The 17462-nt window shown below is 37.2% G+C and overlaps 1 protein-coding gene across 2 annotated transcripts in view; it reads left to right on the forward strand.

The window, feature by feature from the left end:
- Positions 1-9929, forward strand: part of LOC149808155 (codanin-1-like) — a 107338-nt gene extending 97409 nt beyond the window's left edge. The window contains exons 25-26 of one of the 2 annotated variants that reach the window (XM_089973947.1): positions 3903-4016; positions 7469-9929. In XM_089973947.1, the coding sequence (XP_089830073.1) occupies positions 3903-4016; positions 7469-7675 (321 nt within the window). In that variant the 3' untranslated portion in view covers positions 7676-9929. The remainder of the gene's footprint in view (positions 1-3902; positions 4017-7468) is intronic. The other variant, XM_089973955.1, reaches the window with a different exon arrangement.
- Positions 9930-17462: the final 7533 nt, after the last annotated feature.

Here is a 17462-nt window from a genome sequence, read left to right on the forward strand (position 1 = left end):
AGGATATGTGGTTGGTTCTAACTGCCAATCAAACCTACAATATGGTAGCCATATTGGAAATTTTGTTATGGCTGCTCTTTCTTAAACTTTTTACCACAGACATGGGGATTTCACTGTCAAACTTATTAAATTTCATTTAGTTGGTCTTAAATAATAATGGCCCTGCTCAATGGTGACCGTTTTGAAACTCTTGTTCTCCACCCTCCTCTTTGAAGGGATGGTCATATTGACATGTTTTTTTCTTTTTGAACAAAAGTTTTTTCGCTATATGTAGTTGGTCTTATAAGAAAATGATGCTAATGTATGTGACTTGTCAACATTTATAACAATCTCATAACAGTGGCTTCTCCTAAACAAATTGACATACCAACATTAAAACAAAAAAAAAAAACAGAACAAAATTTCATTCTAGCAATATATTATTATTTCTGTATTAAGATTGGTGGCCATTTTGGCCATCCTGAAAGTCTTTATATGGCTACATTTTTTGAAGGGATGGTCTTGTTGACATGGTTTTTATACTAAGCAGTAATATAGCAATATATAGCTGGTTCTGCATGAAAATATTGCTCATCGGACACCCAGCATGGTGCCATGGTGGCCATCATGAAAATCTTATTATTTCTCTAGCTTTCACTAAAATTACTTCATGTATTATTTAATTGGCTATGAATGAAAATGGGCTAGCCACAAACATATCCTCAGTTTTATAAAGGAGTTTTGAAGACCAGACTTAATTGACCTTGGGGTTCAGTCAGAGTAATTTCTTGTTTCTTTGTACTTCATTAAGGTTATGAACATAGAGACAAGTGAATTTAAACAAGACTTTGTATTTAGTTGCATTCTAGTAAACAAGTAGATAGTCAGAACTATGTCATTGATTTTAAGGTTAAAAGTCTTGACAGGTTTTCAGCTTTACTGGTTTATGAGCCCTATACTATAAAAAGGATGAATGGATTTTTACAGATCCAGTCTATGGATATAGCTGAATAATACCACGGGAAATGCTACATAAAAAACTGTCCCCCCCAACCAATATATTAAGCTATAGACTTAACCAAAAATGTCATTCAGGTATATTTTGACATTGTGACAGGTTGAATGATTTTTTATCCATAGTATCAAGCTTGACAGGGTATTTTTGTTTAGGTGTAGATAACCTGATCATATTTTAAGGCCATTACAGCAATTATTCTGTTTTTTAAACTTTGTAACGAAAACCTTGTTGGCACAGTTGATGGGGTAAAACAACACTCAGGCCATTACAGAATTTTTCTTTTTTTGTGTGCACATTACCATTTTGGACTTTAGCATTGTGATGAAAACATTTGATGGACATGTGAACTTTGGGATGCATATATACACAGCATAGTTGGTGAAACAAACCCACTTCAGGTAGATTAATATACTTTGGTGCGCATGAATAAATGACCTGATTAGAATTTCATATAATCTTTTCTAGATTTTTTCTTTTAATTGTGGACTCAGTAGAGGTGGGAATATAAATACTCACTTATAAATCAATGCCAACTATTAACTGCACGAACGCAGGTCTGTCATTGCATAATGTACCAGCAGATCCAGATCTATAGTTTATTGGGAGTAATCAGTAGAACAGACAGTAAAGACCCTGATTTGCTGGCACATTATGTGACAGGGTCAGTATTGTTTCCAGTTGGACTCTGCTTATAAGCAAGTATATTTGGTAACTGTTTTACAAACACAAGTGTATATGGCAACTGTTTTACAAATACAGTTATTGGTTTTCGTTCAACCCTCATAAAATATGATAGTTTTTCGATTCTTGGTACACATTTTATTTGAAATCACCACATAGTTAAGAAAATTCATGTGTTGCTTGACATGAACCAGTTGCTTGGTATCCTGAACGTGGGTCAGTAATTAGCTATTTGATTCTGACAGAGAAAGATTTGTAATTTTTTCTAGAAAAGTGCGATAATCATTATGGTAAAAATATTTTTTAGTTTCATAAACAGAGGCAATACACTGATTCTTTGTTATAACTTGCGAATCTGTTTATAATGGATGGGTAGGTGTTGATACCATTTTTGGGGCAAAAAGCTCTCCAAAATATGCCACTTTTTTTTGAATGTGAATAAAATCATGATAAAAATTGGTAAACGAAACCATGATGTAATTTTATTGTTGCTCCATAAAAAGCTTGGTTTCATATGTAAGATTCATACATAGAGTTTGTATGTAGGGTTCACACAACGGATTAATTATAGAGAAGTGAGATCGATATTTATTGGGAACTTAAAATTCCCAAATTGGCACTCATAGGGTTTTTGCAAGGATGAAAGGACATTTTTACAAATACTTATACTGAAAACACAGCATCAATATTTCACTGATAGAACAAAAAAAAAGTTTTAATGTTCTTGTTTATCTTTTTAAATAAGAATCTAGTTTGGTTCTGAATCAGTAGTAACACTAGAATGTATCCACATTCAATAAACTTGAATGTATCCACATTCAGTAACACTTGAAGTATCCACATTCAGTAATACTAGAATGTATCCACATTCAATAAACTTGAATGTATCCACATTCAGTAACACTTGAAATATCCACATTCAATAATACTAAAATGTATCCACATTCAATAACAATAGAATGTATCCACATTCAATAACACTAGAATGTGTCCACATTCAATAACACTAGAATGTATCCACATTAAATAATACTAGAATGCATCCACATTCAGTAACACGAGAATGTATCCACATTCACATGCAAAAAGCAGTGATATAATACACAGTATTTTTGTTGGTACATTTGTGATGTGTATTGAAACCTTTTGGAGTAATGGTTTTAGCTATCTTTCAAAAATTGGTGATCTGGAAAACAAAGGTGATTCATGCAGAAAAGAGAAAAAGTTATTTATGGACAATTATTCCTAATGCAATTTTAAAATGAATTTTCAGCCTTTCAGCCACATTCATGTACTTTGTTAAAACTATTTTGTGAAAGATTGGACCGTGTTAGCTGGTCCAGTGACCAGTTGGAACATTATAATTTATATATAATACTTCAGTATGCATATTTGTTGAACATAATTTGCAAAATACAATAGAAGAGTGTGTTAAAAAGTCATATTTCTCAGGCAAGGTTTTAATGAAACATTTTTTCCAATCCTAATGACATCAAACATGTTTTGTATACCTCAAACAGTATAGGATGTTATTAACTGTGCAAACATTTCTTTGAGACATAAGTTCTGTCTGTATGTCACTAGAAACAATTTTTAAATACCATATATACTCACAAGATGAGTCCAACTGCAAACTACACAGACCCTGCTGTCGCATAATGTACTACCAGATCTGGGTCTGTGCAGTGTGTTAGAAGTAATCAGTTGAATAAATAACATAGACCCTGATTTACAGGTGTGTTATGCTACAGTAGATCTGGATCTTTGTTATTTGATCAAAGTTTTAAGGAAAATTTTCCCTTTGATTTAATTTGCTAAATCTCACACATTACTGATTCTTTCTCGCCCGCAGGTTTTGTTTTTCTTCAGACACTAAGTGGACACTAATCCTTGTAGATAATTTGCTGGTCAGAGTAAATAAAATATAGATAATAGCTGACATTATTTAACATGATATCTTAAAATGTTTTTGAAGCTGTAGTTTGATGAAGGAGTATAAACGGTATATACTGGTTCGAATTTCATATCGGTTTTATCTTTTTTTTATATATGATATGATTGCCCTTTGGAAAGAAAATAAAAACAGTTGACCCTGGTATTTATTTCAGGTGTCAACAAAACTGGAATTTAAAAAAAAAATTCTCTTTAATTATGAAACTGCATGTTTGCTGCAAACAAGAATGAGAAAGAACTATATTGACTGCAATTCCTCATCTTATTTCAGGGATCTTGGCAAAGATACAATGGCCTTCTTGTCACTCTGGTGAATGAAAACATTGTACAGTTGTCTGACCTGCAGACTGTCTGTTTGAAGTTGCTGGTTACATTTACCAAGCAGGTAAACAGACCTTCCCACAATTATCATGTGCCATTACACTTGCTGTTATGTTGAATGCAACTGGACAACATGGACCCTGATCTGCTGTTGCATCCAGTTGGATAGAGTCTATGTTGTTTGTTCTACTGATTCCTCCAAAGAAACTGCATAGCCCCATATTGGCTGTTGCATAATGCCCCAGTTGGATAGAGTCTATGTTGTTTGTTCTACTGATTCCTCCAAAGAAACTGCATAGCCCCATGTTGGCTGTTGCATAATGCCCCAGTTGGATAGAGTCTATGTTGTTTGTTCTACTGATTCCTCCAAAGAAACTGCATAGCCCCATATTGGCTGTTGCATAATGCCCCAGTTGGATAGAGTCTATGTTGTTTGTTCTACTGATTCCTCCAAAGAAACTGCATAGCCCCATATTGGCTGTTGCATAATGCCCCAGTTGGATAGAGTCTATGTTGTTTGTTCTACTGACTCCTCCAAAGAAACTGCATAGCCCCATATTGGCTGTTGCATAATGCCCCAGTTGGATAGAGTCTATGTTGTTTGTTCTACTGATTCCTCCAAAGAAACTGCATAGACCCATATTGGCTGGTGCATTTTATGACAGCATATCTGGGTCTGTGCAGTTTGCAGTTGACTCAACTTACAAGCAAGTGTATATGGCAGTATGCATGCTTGACAAATGTTTTTTGTTGGTAGGAGCTGGAGCTTGTAGATGTAGCCAAAGTTTGCACACACAATTCTAATGTTGGCAGTGACTAGGTACATAACTTATATACCAGGTCCATCTGAATAAAGATGTTAAACATAACAGAACCTCTGTATTGAGGCAATTCATTAAAGTCTAATGTTTGATATGTCACAAAAGCACATGATATCAAGCTAGTCAGAACGAGATCAGTAACATGCAAGAATTAACAGATATCTTTCCACAATTTTTATTTTTCTATCCTTTCTTTCCCTGTATGCCATATTTTTATGACCGTGATCAATTTAGTGTCTATGTGTATGTCTGTATGTATATACTCCCTAGATTAAACTCAAAGTTAAATTAAGCTCAGTGTTCAATTTTTTACTAAAGGGTCTCAATGTTTGGATAGGTCAGATCCTAGTTTAGATTTGAAAACCAAATCAAAGTTCATTATTTTCCACAAATGGTGTAGTTTGTATCAAGACAAGAGACTGCCCAGATGATAGCGTTTGTGCAGGAAACACATCTCACATAGGCAGCTGGCAACATTACACATACATATACATACATACATACATACATACATACATACATACATACATACATACATACACACACACACACACACACACACACACATTTTAACTAGTTGGGTAGGTATGTTTTCCTTTCTGTCAAAGAAGCAATCCATTTGATTTGGGGGTCAGCTTTTTGAAGGTCATGGGCCTTGTTACTAAATATATACTTTCCCTTTGCTGTTTATATCTGCACAATAACTTGAGTTCTAACTGACATATTTTAAAAAAAATAAGTCGTACAATTGTTCCTGTCAACCTAAGGTACCTATTGATTGGAGGGATGGTCGTTAGCTTAAAGGTCAAAGACACTGTTATTAAAAATAGATATTACTATTACATTTCATTTCTGTGCAATATCTTAAGTTTCAATTGACAGATTTCAAGAAAATTTGGTTGGTATGTTCACAGACCTGCCAACCCTTACGATTTTGCCAAATTACCCTTAAAATATGGACTTATGTAATAAAATCCAAAATTTTGGGAAAACAATTGTTCCATGGTTGCTTTGGATCCGGGTTTCATATAAAAATTTGTGGAATTAATCAGGGTACCAGATTAACTTTACAACAGTAATTCAGATGCTTTAAACTGCATATTTTTTCATGTAAAGAGTCTGCATGATCAGTCTATTGATTATAGAATTGTAAAAAAAGTGGCATCCAGCATTCAATGCACGTTGAAGAAGAAACGGAAATTAAGCCTCTTAAAAAGTAATAATAATTAGCACAGAAGAATAAAAAGAAATATTCATATTTTTCTGAATAAAAGTAGAGAGGGACATAATTAGGTTTATTGGGCATCACATGTCAGTTGAAGTATGTCTTGTGGCAGGAGATATGATTGCCATCGTCACATGAGATGGAAAAAAGTTCCAAGAATTATGTAAAGTTGAGAGATAGTAACAACTCATTGAGCTGCATAGGGTTTGGAACTGAAGTTTGTGCAATTGTACTAGTGGTAAATAAGGTCTACATGTACTTTATAAACTTTTCAGCTGAACATAATGTTTACTGTTGCTTTGTCTTTTGAATACCAAACTTTTAAATGTGTTTTCCAGCTTTACAATAGCAGTTTATGATATTTTGTTACACCTTACTGAAATATGGTCAAGCTTACACAAGAAAATCAACTGCCTTACTGAGAGGGTCTCATCAGGGTTGGCAGGTCTGTGTTCAAAGAAAGAACTACCTTGATGCTCTGATTCAAGGTGAAAGTCGTATGAATTTAAAATATAATCTCCATACGTAACATATGAAATAATGGACATATTTGGCAGAATTTGATATTATAGGGGCAGGTAAGTAGCTTGAAGGTCTCAGTCACAGTTATTATAAACAGATTTGACATTGCATTTCATTTCTGTTCAATGACTAAAGTTGTTTATATTTTAACAAAACTTGGTATACATGTTCATGTCAGCTAATGGAGCATTATTATGGGTATTTAGCTCTGAAGTTTAGGACACTTTCATTAAGACTGCTGGAATAATATCTGTACATGACTTTTCACACATACTCAAAGTAAAATAAAACCTGTTTTGAAAGACCACTGCTGTAAGAGACCACCTGTTTTGAGAGGCCATATTCTTACTGCACAGATTTATTGATTATATACTGTCATGGCTTGATATGAGAGACCATCCATCTTGAGACCATTGTTTTCAGCAATGGTCTTTCAAGATGAATTCCACTGTATTTAAATAAATTTAAGCAACTAGCATGATGCTGACAGGGTATCCGGAGCCTTGGACAATGTTTTTGATAGTTCCGATGTGTGCCTAGTTTCTTGAATGTATCCTTCTGTATTAAAAAAACTTTTTAACCAAGTCCGTTGATTTTGGAAATTCTTGTTAAATTTTTTATTCTTAAATTACATGTATATCAATGCTATCCACCACTTCTTTTGGGATATTGAGATATGTGTGTGTGTATGTATAAAATATATACATATATATATATATATATATATATATATATATATATATATATATATATATATATATATATATATATATATATTCACCGTTATTCAATCTATAGTTCAAGCTCCCTGTGTATTCAAATGGAAATAAACCATACTTTGTACTATTAGTAATTCTTGTCCATTTAGTACCTGCAGTCTTTTGAGGTCTGCACAGTTAAAATGTTGGATAGCAGATCATTAAATTTGCTTTCTTTTTTACATTGCAGGACACTCTGGTGAGAATAGTCCACTGCTTGTGTGAACTAGCAGAGAAGTGTACTTTAGGACTCTGCTCTAAGGAACTTGGGGAATGCTTGGAAGTGGCATGTGATGTGATTGCAGGAAAAAACTCAGAATTAACACAGCGGATTATGTGTATTAAGGATAAATATGAATCCCTGACTGCAGCACATTATAAAAGTGATGTAGGCTAACAGGATTTAAATGATGGTGGACACATTGTTGATTTTAAGTACAGGGCAGAATGTTTTCCTGTGATGTGAAATTGTGCAATACTTTTTCATAATAGAAGACTTTTGTATTCTGCTAGCTAGTATAAAGTAATTGGCAACACACGCAATCAGCATGTTGAAGCTTGATGTTTATTTTGTTTTGTTTTGTTTTTTGTTGTTTTATTTTTCAGACTGCAACTTGGTTGTTTTGTTATAGTGTCAGACATAAGCTGAATCTTCTGGTAAATGATTCAGAAAAACAATGTAGAAAAAGTGTTATTTGTATATTTGTAAGATACTGAGAGATGTGGAAATTAGATTTTGACGTGTACATAAGTCAAGTTTAGGGTCTGTAATATGTAATTCTACCATATACATTTAAGGAAACTGAATCCACTTCTATCGGTTAAACTTTCCTGTCCGTTCTATAATGTTAAAGCCGTTTGTGATTAGGGCTGTTCCAGTAAAATATACACGAGTCCCAGAGAAGGCACTTTTAATATAGAATAGTCACCCATAGATGCATTTAGAATTTTGTATTGTTTTCATATGAACTCCTTGTATAATCTGAGTACCCTAGCATTTATTTTTTAAAAAGTGCCTTCCCTGGCTACCATGTATGTTTAAATGGAATAGCCCTTTTAGGAATGAGACTTGTGCAAAATATATTGTGCTTGTAACAAAAATTTGAATAGATTTTGTTTGATTAATCTTTTTTTTTTACAAACCTGATTTTTATTGATCACAGTTTAGCCATAGATCCATTGATATTTGATTTACCAGTATTTTATCTGACACACTCAAGCAATTACTGGTAGATCTCTTTTGTTGATATACTTCATCCAGCAAAGGGAAGTAATTCATATAAACAACTCAGATGGTCGAAGAATATTTATAAAATGCTAAGCACATAATTATATATTCACAATACTGTGTTATATTCATTAAAGAATGCCCATAATATAGGTTAGAATTCAAATGGGCTACTCATAGATCAACACTGATCTACTTTTACTTTTGCATTTCAGTTTAAAGAAAAATGTAATGTCAACAGATTACTGGTAGTCATTCTTAACAAGCTGTTATTTCACTGTCACTGTTTGAATATAATCGATGGATCAGTCTGGTTTCTGACAACATCAGAGCTATTGCAGATTTGTTTACCCTTATGATTGACTGCAAGTCTTATGAAATGACCCTTAAAATATGAAAGTATGAAATAAAAGCAAAAGTTATGGAAATATGATTGTTGTGGTAAATTCTGGATACTGGTATGTCTGGGTTTCATATTTGATTTAGTGGAGTTGGTCCATGAAGCATCTAACTTTACAGGAGTATGTCAGATGCCTTATACTGTACATATTTTTTCATGCAAAACATCTGTATGATCAAGCTGTTGCTTTTAGAATTTTTCAAAAAATGGTGTCCATGAAGCAAATGGGAAAATAAGCCTCTTAAAATTTGTTATTATTCAGTACAGAAGATAAAAAGAGAATACAGTCGGCTACACTTAAATGCATATCGCTTAATTGCATAGATCACTTAAGTGCATAGCGAAAGTATGGTTCCATTTTTCATTGTAAATATACATGAATTCTGCTTAAATGCATACTCCGTTTATATGCATAGCTTGGGTCTGGTTCCGAGGCTATGAATATAAGTGGAGTTGACTGTATTCAGATTCTTTGGGGAAAAAAGGAAGGACTAGAATTAAATGTATTTGACACGTTTTGATTTGAGCATGTCTCACGGCAGGAGATATGATGGCTGTCATCATGTGACACTGCAAAGTAAATTCAGTAAATACATTCAAGTTGAGAGATAGTAAGCCACTGAGTTCCATTGGGCTTGGACCTGGAGTTTGTGAAACTGTGCTGGAGGTATTTTTGGTTTAAGTGTACTTTACAAACTTTTTAGATCAATATGAAGTTTACATCTGCTGCACATAACTTCTGAACTTTTTAAAACCATGTTTTCCAACTTTATGACAGTGCATGACCTTTTGTTACACCATACTGAAAACATGGTCCTAGTTATGGAAAATATCTACTGCCTTACTGAGAAGGTCATGTTAGGGCTGGCAGGTCTGCTTTTGTTATCTATCATTAATTCAAATCAATACCAGTTTTATAATCTCAAGTGGTTTGAAAACCACAGGAAATGAAGTCCTCTCTTATCAAATTTGTGTAAATTTTCAGTATTATTTCATGCATATATTAAAGTAATTTTAAAATAGTATTTTCTTTTTTCTTTTTATATGACTTTACTCAGTTGTTATTTTGTTGTCTTTCATGTTAATTTTATTTACATTTCTCAATTCCTTATGGTAGTCTTATTACCATATTGGTAGTCTCATTAATTTGATCTCACCTGTCAAATCTTGTCATCAGACAGGGTTCAGCTAGAATAACCTGGCCAAAGCTTTAGGCGTATTTAAGTAGCATATAAATAAAACAGCATTGCCATGTGGTTCTTGTGACAATGGATACTGTACTTAAAACAAAACGAACTGTTTATTCAGAGGTGTCAATTTATATATATATAAAAAATAGAGTCCTTGTACATGAGGAAGATCACAATCGGGGAACTGAACAAAAAGGATAAGATTGGCCTGACCTCCCACCTACAGAATGAAATAGAAATATCATGCAAGTGTTGGTGACTGCATTTTCCCAGTTAATCTTGAGTAGTGTAGTGTAACCATTAATATTCATATTAATATACTTAAAAATTTACTTTCTCCTTTGTATATATTCCCCAATGCATTACATTAGGAGAGTAAGTAATATGAGGAGGGGATGCTGAGCATCTGACCTCTATCTCAGGCATCCTTCTGGGAAAGAAAAGCCGGATTCCCCATGTGAAAGTTAACTCATTCTCCTAATAACATAAGTAACACAGCTTGGTTCACAGTTTGTCTCTGTGACGCCGAATCTCAGAGGTAAAAACTCAAGTAGGTTGACTCTGCATACCAGTGAACAGCTTCTACAATATCTTGGATTGAAATGTTATGGTTTGAACACGATGCTGGCAGAGATAGCTCTAATCTATACACTGCAATCTTCAGGCGATTATGATCTTGAGAGACCTCAGAGTATGTCCAGCATACAACCCACTTCAGCCATGAAGGTCTTGAGGAGTGATGTCTTGTTTTCTGGCCTTCACTGGGAGGAAGAGTCGTTTGCAAGTGTCATGACCTGTCTCTGTGCATTTCAAGTAGTACTTGAGAGTGTGGACAGGATCTTGCATGGTTGCTGCTCTCGACTAGTCAGTGGAAGAGAGGGAGCGAATGACAACTCTTTGGTTACTGACGGATGGAAACGGTTTTGGGCTACTTAGCCTGTTTGTGTTAGGAGGACCAACAAACCATCTGACCTGAACTGAAGATAGTTCAGGTTGACTGAAAGGGCATGTAGCTTACTTGCCCTGCATTTGGAAGCTAAAGCTATCGGAAACATGTCTTGAATGATAGAAACTTGAGCGAAGTGTGGGCTAGAGGCTTAACTTACTCAAATTGAGCCATGTTAGAAGCCAGGTCAGATTCCATTTAGGAATGAGGGTTTGGGATTTTGGTCAATTGAAATCCAAATTGGCTAGAAGAACTGAAAGGTCTTTATCATGCCCAACATCATATCTGCCAAGGTGTAGGAATTTATTCGGTATCAGATAGCCTTTGATAGTAATTGGGGCCAACTGTTTTTCCTCAAAAATAGATGATATGAAGGGTCTAGCAACAGTCCCTAAACATGCACCACTTCCCCTATTAAGCCTTCAGAGTGGAGTGCCTTTTTGCGCTCGAGATTCTCTCCACAATTGAAGGTTTAAATTGTTTGTTTCACAAGGCTGTCCTGATAAGAGCCAAATATGAAGAAGGCGGTCTGACCAGGGATGGAACACCCTTGACCATTGTTGCAGAAGGAGATTCGGGTTGGCTGTGATCTGTCTGGGTATATCTATCACAATCTGTCTGGGTATAGAAGATCGGTGACTCAGGACTTGTACCATCTGAGAGGAGCAATCACAATCATAATGCAATTCTGACCTCATAACTTCTGGATTATTTCTGGTATTGGGACTGTGTGAAGGTAGACAAAGGCCCACAACCCCTCCCAACTAATGACTGCATCCACAGCCCATGCTTGTGGGTCTGGATCTGGAGAGACGAAGGTGGGTAACTAGTGATTTGCAAAAAGATCAATCATCAGGTGTCCAAAAGAATGCAGATCCAAGTGAAGACTGATGGGTTGAGAGACCATTCTATATGAAGAACTTGACATTTCCTGGATAGAGTGTTGGACAAGACATTGAGTCTGCCAGGAATGTGTTTGACATGATCGTTGATATGAAGATTGTCGCACCCATGTAGAAACTACCAAATCAGGACACATAGTTCAGGTGATTTGGTGCTCACCTGTTTGAGGAGATAGGTCACCACTACTGAACTGTTGGACATGATGAGGACCATTTTGCCCGAGAGTCAATAATCCCAGAAGGGAAAGGCCTTGCTGATGGCCTTCATTTTGAGGATGCTGACATGCCGAGGCCACTCCCCTGGCTCCCATGTGCCGCTGACAGTAGTGAAGATCGGCAACAGATGGGCACCCCCACCATACACATTGGCATTGGTGCATACTGTTATTTCTGCTTGGGAATTCTCCAGTAGGATTCCCATGGTCAATCAAGCTGGGTTGTGCTACTGACAAAAGAATGATCAAATCTGGTGCATGATCAGGATGGCTTGACCAAGGGGACTGAAAAAGGGTGCCACAGAGTCAGCAATAACATCTGTAAAGGGCCCATAAAAATGCAGCTGACCCGGATCAGGTCTACCTATGAATTAAATAAGCCGAGGAGTCACAAAAACTATCTCTCACTCAAATCCAAGTCTTGTTGGAAACAGACTCGAGGACAAGTTCGACGATTCTGATGACGCGAACACGAGGAAGTCGCACCAGATTCTGGTCGGTTAAGAGATCCATACCCAAATGGACAAAGTTCTGCGATGGATGAAGGTTCAGACTTTTCCCAATTCACTCAAAAGCCTAGATGAGCTGAGAAAGAAGATCATTCCTGCCTTGGAGTAGGATAGAACTTACTGTGTTTCTAGAAGATGTCATCCTGGTTCACTGCTGTTGTAATAGAAGACATTGACCGGAACATGGAGACCATGCAATCCATAATCTGAGTGAAAGCCCAAGGACTGTTGTTGAGGCCAAAGGGAAGAATGGTGAATTGATAAACAGTGTCGTGGTAAGCAAAATGGAGAAACTTGCAGGAGACGGGGTGGATAGGGACATGCAATTATGCGGTCAGTCAGATCAAGACTGACGGTATACTCCCCTCTTGTGATGGAGAGGTGGATTGATCTCGCCATCTCCATATTGAATTGGGTGAGATGACTCGAGTCGATGGTGGGTCTCAACTTGCTGTTTGCTTTCCGAAAAAGAAACAGCCTTGAGTAAAACCCCAGGGATTGTGGCCTTTGTAAAAGCTCCGTTTCTTGTTTTTTTGACAAGCGACCATATCTCCTGTCATAAAAAGGCTTCCTTCTCCTGATCTGATGCTGTATTCATGAAGAGGGGAGAGGAGGAGGGGAAGGGGATTGTTGATGGACGAAACCCAAAGCCCCTCCGAATGACCTAGCTCCCCCACATTCTAAGGGAACAGGGAGATCCAGTGAGCTCAAAAATTGGTTTCTTTACTGCCTCTGTATTATTGCTTCCTAGAGATCAATATTGGTACATGTGTGACTGAGAAGATTCCCTGTCCCGAGGCTGCTTAACATCCCTTCACACTGAGCGGATTGAGTAGTTCCAAACACACATGTGGGTGAAGCAGTGTGGTGGAGGGGCAGTTCCTGAGCTCCCTGCCTCCGAACTTCCTCCAAAGCAATGATAATCTGAACAGGGTCGCCCAGAAAGGCAGTGTGGTGGAGGGGCAGTTCCTGAGCTCCCTGCCTCTGAACTTCCTCCAAAGCAATGATAATCTGAACAGGGTCGCCCAGAAAAGTAGAGTATGATAAGGTTGGAGAGACGTGGATCGCACACGTGATATATCATATCGAGAGTAGAATGGCTGAATCCATCAGAGTATTAGCTATGGTATGGTGAGCAGCCCTGGTCATTGACTCTAGCAATCCTAGCCATTGTCTCCCAAGCATGGCTATTGCCAGGTGTCTGCAACGATATCCTGAACCGGCTCTGATGGGCATGGAGCAGATTTGTCTACCCTATAAAACAGATGAGTGGACATATGAACAGCCACTAGATTCTTGTCAAATGCCGGGAGATCAGTTTTGAAGGTGACTGTTGCCTTAAGTCTGTCTTTTCCTCCTCATCAAGATCTACTGATTTTTTAGAGCAGCATTAAGGGTGGATGACATTACGAAGTATCCAACATCCGAAAAATGTCCTTGACAGCAGCTTGAAAACTGAACTTCAGACTGTTCCATGCTCGGATCTGAGTAGGACGTGAAGGATGGTGGATTTGAAGTAGCTCTGTTGCACTCACTGTGTGTCGAGGCCCAGCTGGGTATACTTTCAGCACTAGAGAAGACATATCAGGTGGTTTGAAGACTTAATTCCATCCCTATTAAAACATCACTTGCTCTTCCTTGTGAACAAGCAGTGAATGGACAAAGTCTGGCACTGCTGGCTGGTTTGCCCAGCGACTGGTCAGCCTTAAAGCTGGCAGTATAGAAGACAGTCCAGCTGTCACCAGTACCAGCCACTCCAAATGACTGGCTGGACAGACAGATTATCACTGAAATCTCCGTACGTCACCGATGGTATGGTTGGACAGGCAGATCTGCCACTAAGATCCCTGTAAACCACAGCTGGTTGGACCAATTCAAAGAAAATGTCCTCCATGTTAAAATGGCTGGACAGCCAGTGACGCTGCAATTTTAATATGTATTTGATCCAATGAATCTAGTGTGAACGGCGTGTGGTCCGCCTGGATACTGGCAGAATATAAGATGGTCTGGCAATCCTGGCACCAGTTGGACCAAAGGCCTGGCAGAACGGACAGATTTCTCATCGAAATCTCTGGTATAGTAATTATACAGATGCCAAAAGCATGGCTAGATGGATGGATCTATCACTAAGATCCTCTTTGAACTATTTGGCTGGACCATTTAAATGAAAAGGTCTCCATGCTGGGATGGCTGAACTGCTGGTGTCAGCTGGACGGTTGGAGATGTAGGCACGGCCAGTGACAGCTGGATGGCCAGTAACAGTACAGCACTATTAAGAGTTGGATCCGGCATGAACCCCATGTGCCTGGACTTGCTCAGACATGCTGGAAGACTTACACCTCATGGGCTGCCTAAAACTGGGGAATATTCTCCAATGAATTTGCATCACCAAAAACGAACTTTAGGTTGTCTTCCTTGATTTATTGTCTTTTCTTCCCTTCAGTGCTGAAAGGATGATTGATCTGAACGTGCATTTCATGCGTATAGGAAACATTTCTCTTGAAATGACACAAGAGGAAACAAAACAGATTAGTAAAGTAGTATGGGATTAACCAGCTACTAGCCTAAATTGGCATATCAGTAAATGACTAACTAGGTAAAACTGAAGCTCAGACTTCGACTTACTATGTATTCAGTTACTGCTCTTTGCCTATTTAAATAGACAAGAGAAAATGATTTTTGCATTTTATAGAGCTGGATTTGTTAGGTAGCAGGATATATTCCTAACGTGACGTGATTGTGGAATGTATTCGAAGAAGAAAGTATTATGTACCACAATGGGGGCCCTATCTTTATGATCAAGGTCATAGGTTATTTTTATGGCTCTTAAATTTTAATATCTCAACAACAGTTTAAGATAAATCCCAGAAACTTCACAGATTTGTACAGTCTCACTAGAAAATGTTTTACATGTTACATTCTGAGTCAAGGAGATAAGTCACAGAATTTACGATTTCCCTACTTGTGACCTTGAGGCAGTGGGTGCAATTATTTTGCGACACAGAAACAATACATGTAATTGGCTAAAGCTGCAATAAAATATCTAGAATGGTTCAAAAGTTTGTTCCAGACAAGTATACAAAACACAGATTTACATTTCCTTTGCCATGATATGATTTGACCTTGAATGTGTGTGTGTGTGTGTGTGATTTGGATTTTTTAACATGGCTTTAAAAAAATTCACTCATATTGCTATGGTCTTCAATGTGGCAGTGTATAGTGATGTCTAGCACAGGGGCATCATGCCACAGTGATGAACCATCCAGCCCCACCCAGTCACTAATGCCGACACCAGGCACCAACCTCTTAATGCCGAGCACCTAGTGAGGCAGCTGTTAGTACCATTTTTATAACTCTTTGGTATGACTTGGCTGGGGTTCGAAACCTTGACCTCCCCCATCCAAGACAGATGCTCCAGCTACCAAGGCCACCAGAGTGGTCACTTGACCTTGAGTCATGTGGCCAATCTACGTAATATATTGACTCATCTAGTCATGATATATACTTGGGAAAAGTTGCAGGAAAAGCACAATTAATAACATGACAAATTTATCACATTAGGTCCATGGTTCCCAATCCCCTGGTCGCAACCAAGTCAAGGTCACCAGGATTCTTTTTGAGGGTGGCAAGACTTACTAAAATTTGGAAATGGTGTCGTGAGGCTCTGAAAAATTTTCATTCGCAGCCAAAAAAAGGTTGGGAACCACCATTAGATTAAAATAGGTTAGTGGAAAAATAGATGCAAATTAGGCATTTGAGTTGTAATTTTTTTCCATGTTCTATTGCCCATATTATTTTACTTGCTTTAATTTCCTATCGTCTCCTGCAGTGTAATTTCTGAGGCATTATAGTTGAATCCTTTTTATATGCAAGTAGTATAATTTCGACAAGCACAAGACCCCACAAGTGTTGATCAAAATCTTGGGTAAAAGCAACTCGCAACTCCGAAAATGAATAGAGACAAAGGAAGATGAGGAGAACCATTTGGTGTAGTTCCTTTCACAAAGTGTAATCTCTAAAATAACTGAATCAATGGTATCATTAATTAGAGTATGAAAGGATTCTATCAAGCTTGAACTTAATTATATCATTCATGTTACTGGTAATAGAGTAAATAAATCACAAATATACAAACAGTTAAAATGAATTGACCATAGAAAATTATTCTATCATTGGTAACATTGTCATTTTTCATTGTACTGAAATTTAAATTCTTTGTTGATTGGGGGAAGGGAAGATGAAACATCTCGTGTATGAAATGATGTGGGGCGCAAACTTGATTATGGGCAAAATAGTCGATAACTCTTGTCAATGCAAACTGAGCACTATTTCCTGTGAAACTGCTGAGTACTTTTGGTGCTAACAGCTGCCATTTGAGGCAGGGGCAGTTTTATGTGTCAGTGAGCCATACTTCCATATAATGTTCTTGTGTTCAAATGCCAGGAAAACATGCACATAAGGGACACATTTCTAGGTAATTTTATGTGGGAAAGTGATTTATTTTATTAATGGGGAGAAAAATGTCCATCTCATACCCTCTGCCATGAGTGCCAGAGAAAAGGTACATTTCTCATAGATCAGATAGAAGTGGTACATTTCTCATAGATCAGATAGAAGTGGTACATTTCTCATAGATCAGATAGAAGTGGTACATTTCTCAGTTATTTAATATTGAAAACTGATTATTATTGATGAAGAAAATACCCTGTGCTATGTGTGCCTGAGTAATGGTATTGGTGAATGGGCTAGATAAAAAGTCATCACCCTTCTGCTGAAGTAAACAAGAGTCCGTGA

Source organism: Sinohyriopsis cumingii, chromosome 1 (genome assembly GCF_028554795.1).
Source record: "Sinohyriopsis cumingii isolate HCF-2022 chromosome 1, ASM2855479v2, whole genome shotgun sequence".
Classification (NCBI taxonomy): domain Eukaryota; kingdom Metazoa; phylum Mollusca; class Bivalvia; order Unionida; family Unionidae; genus Sinohyriopsis; species Sinohyriopsis cumingii.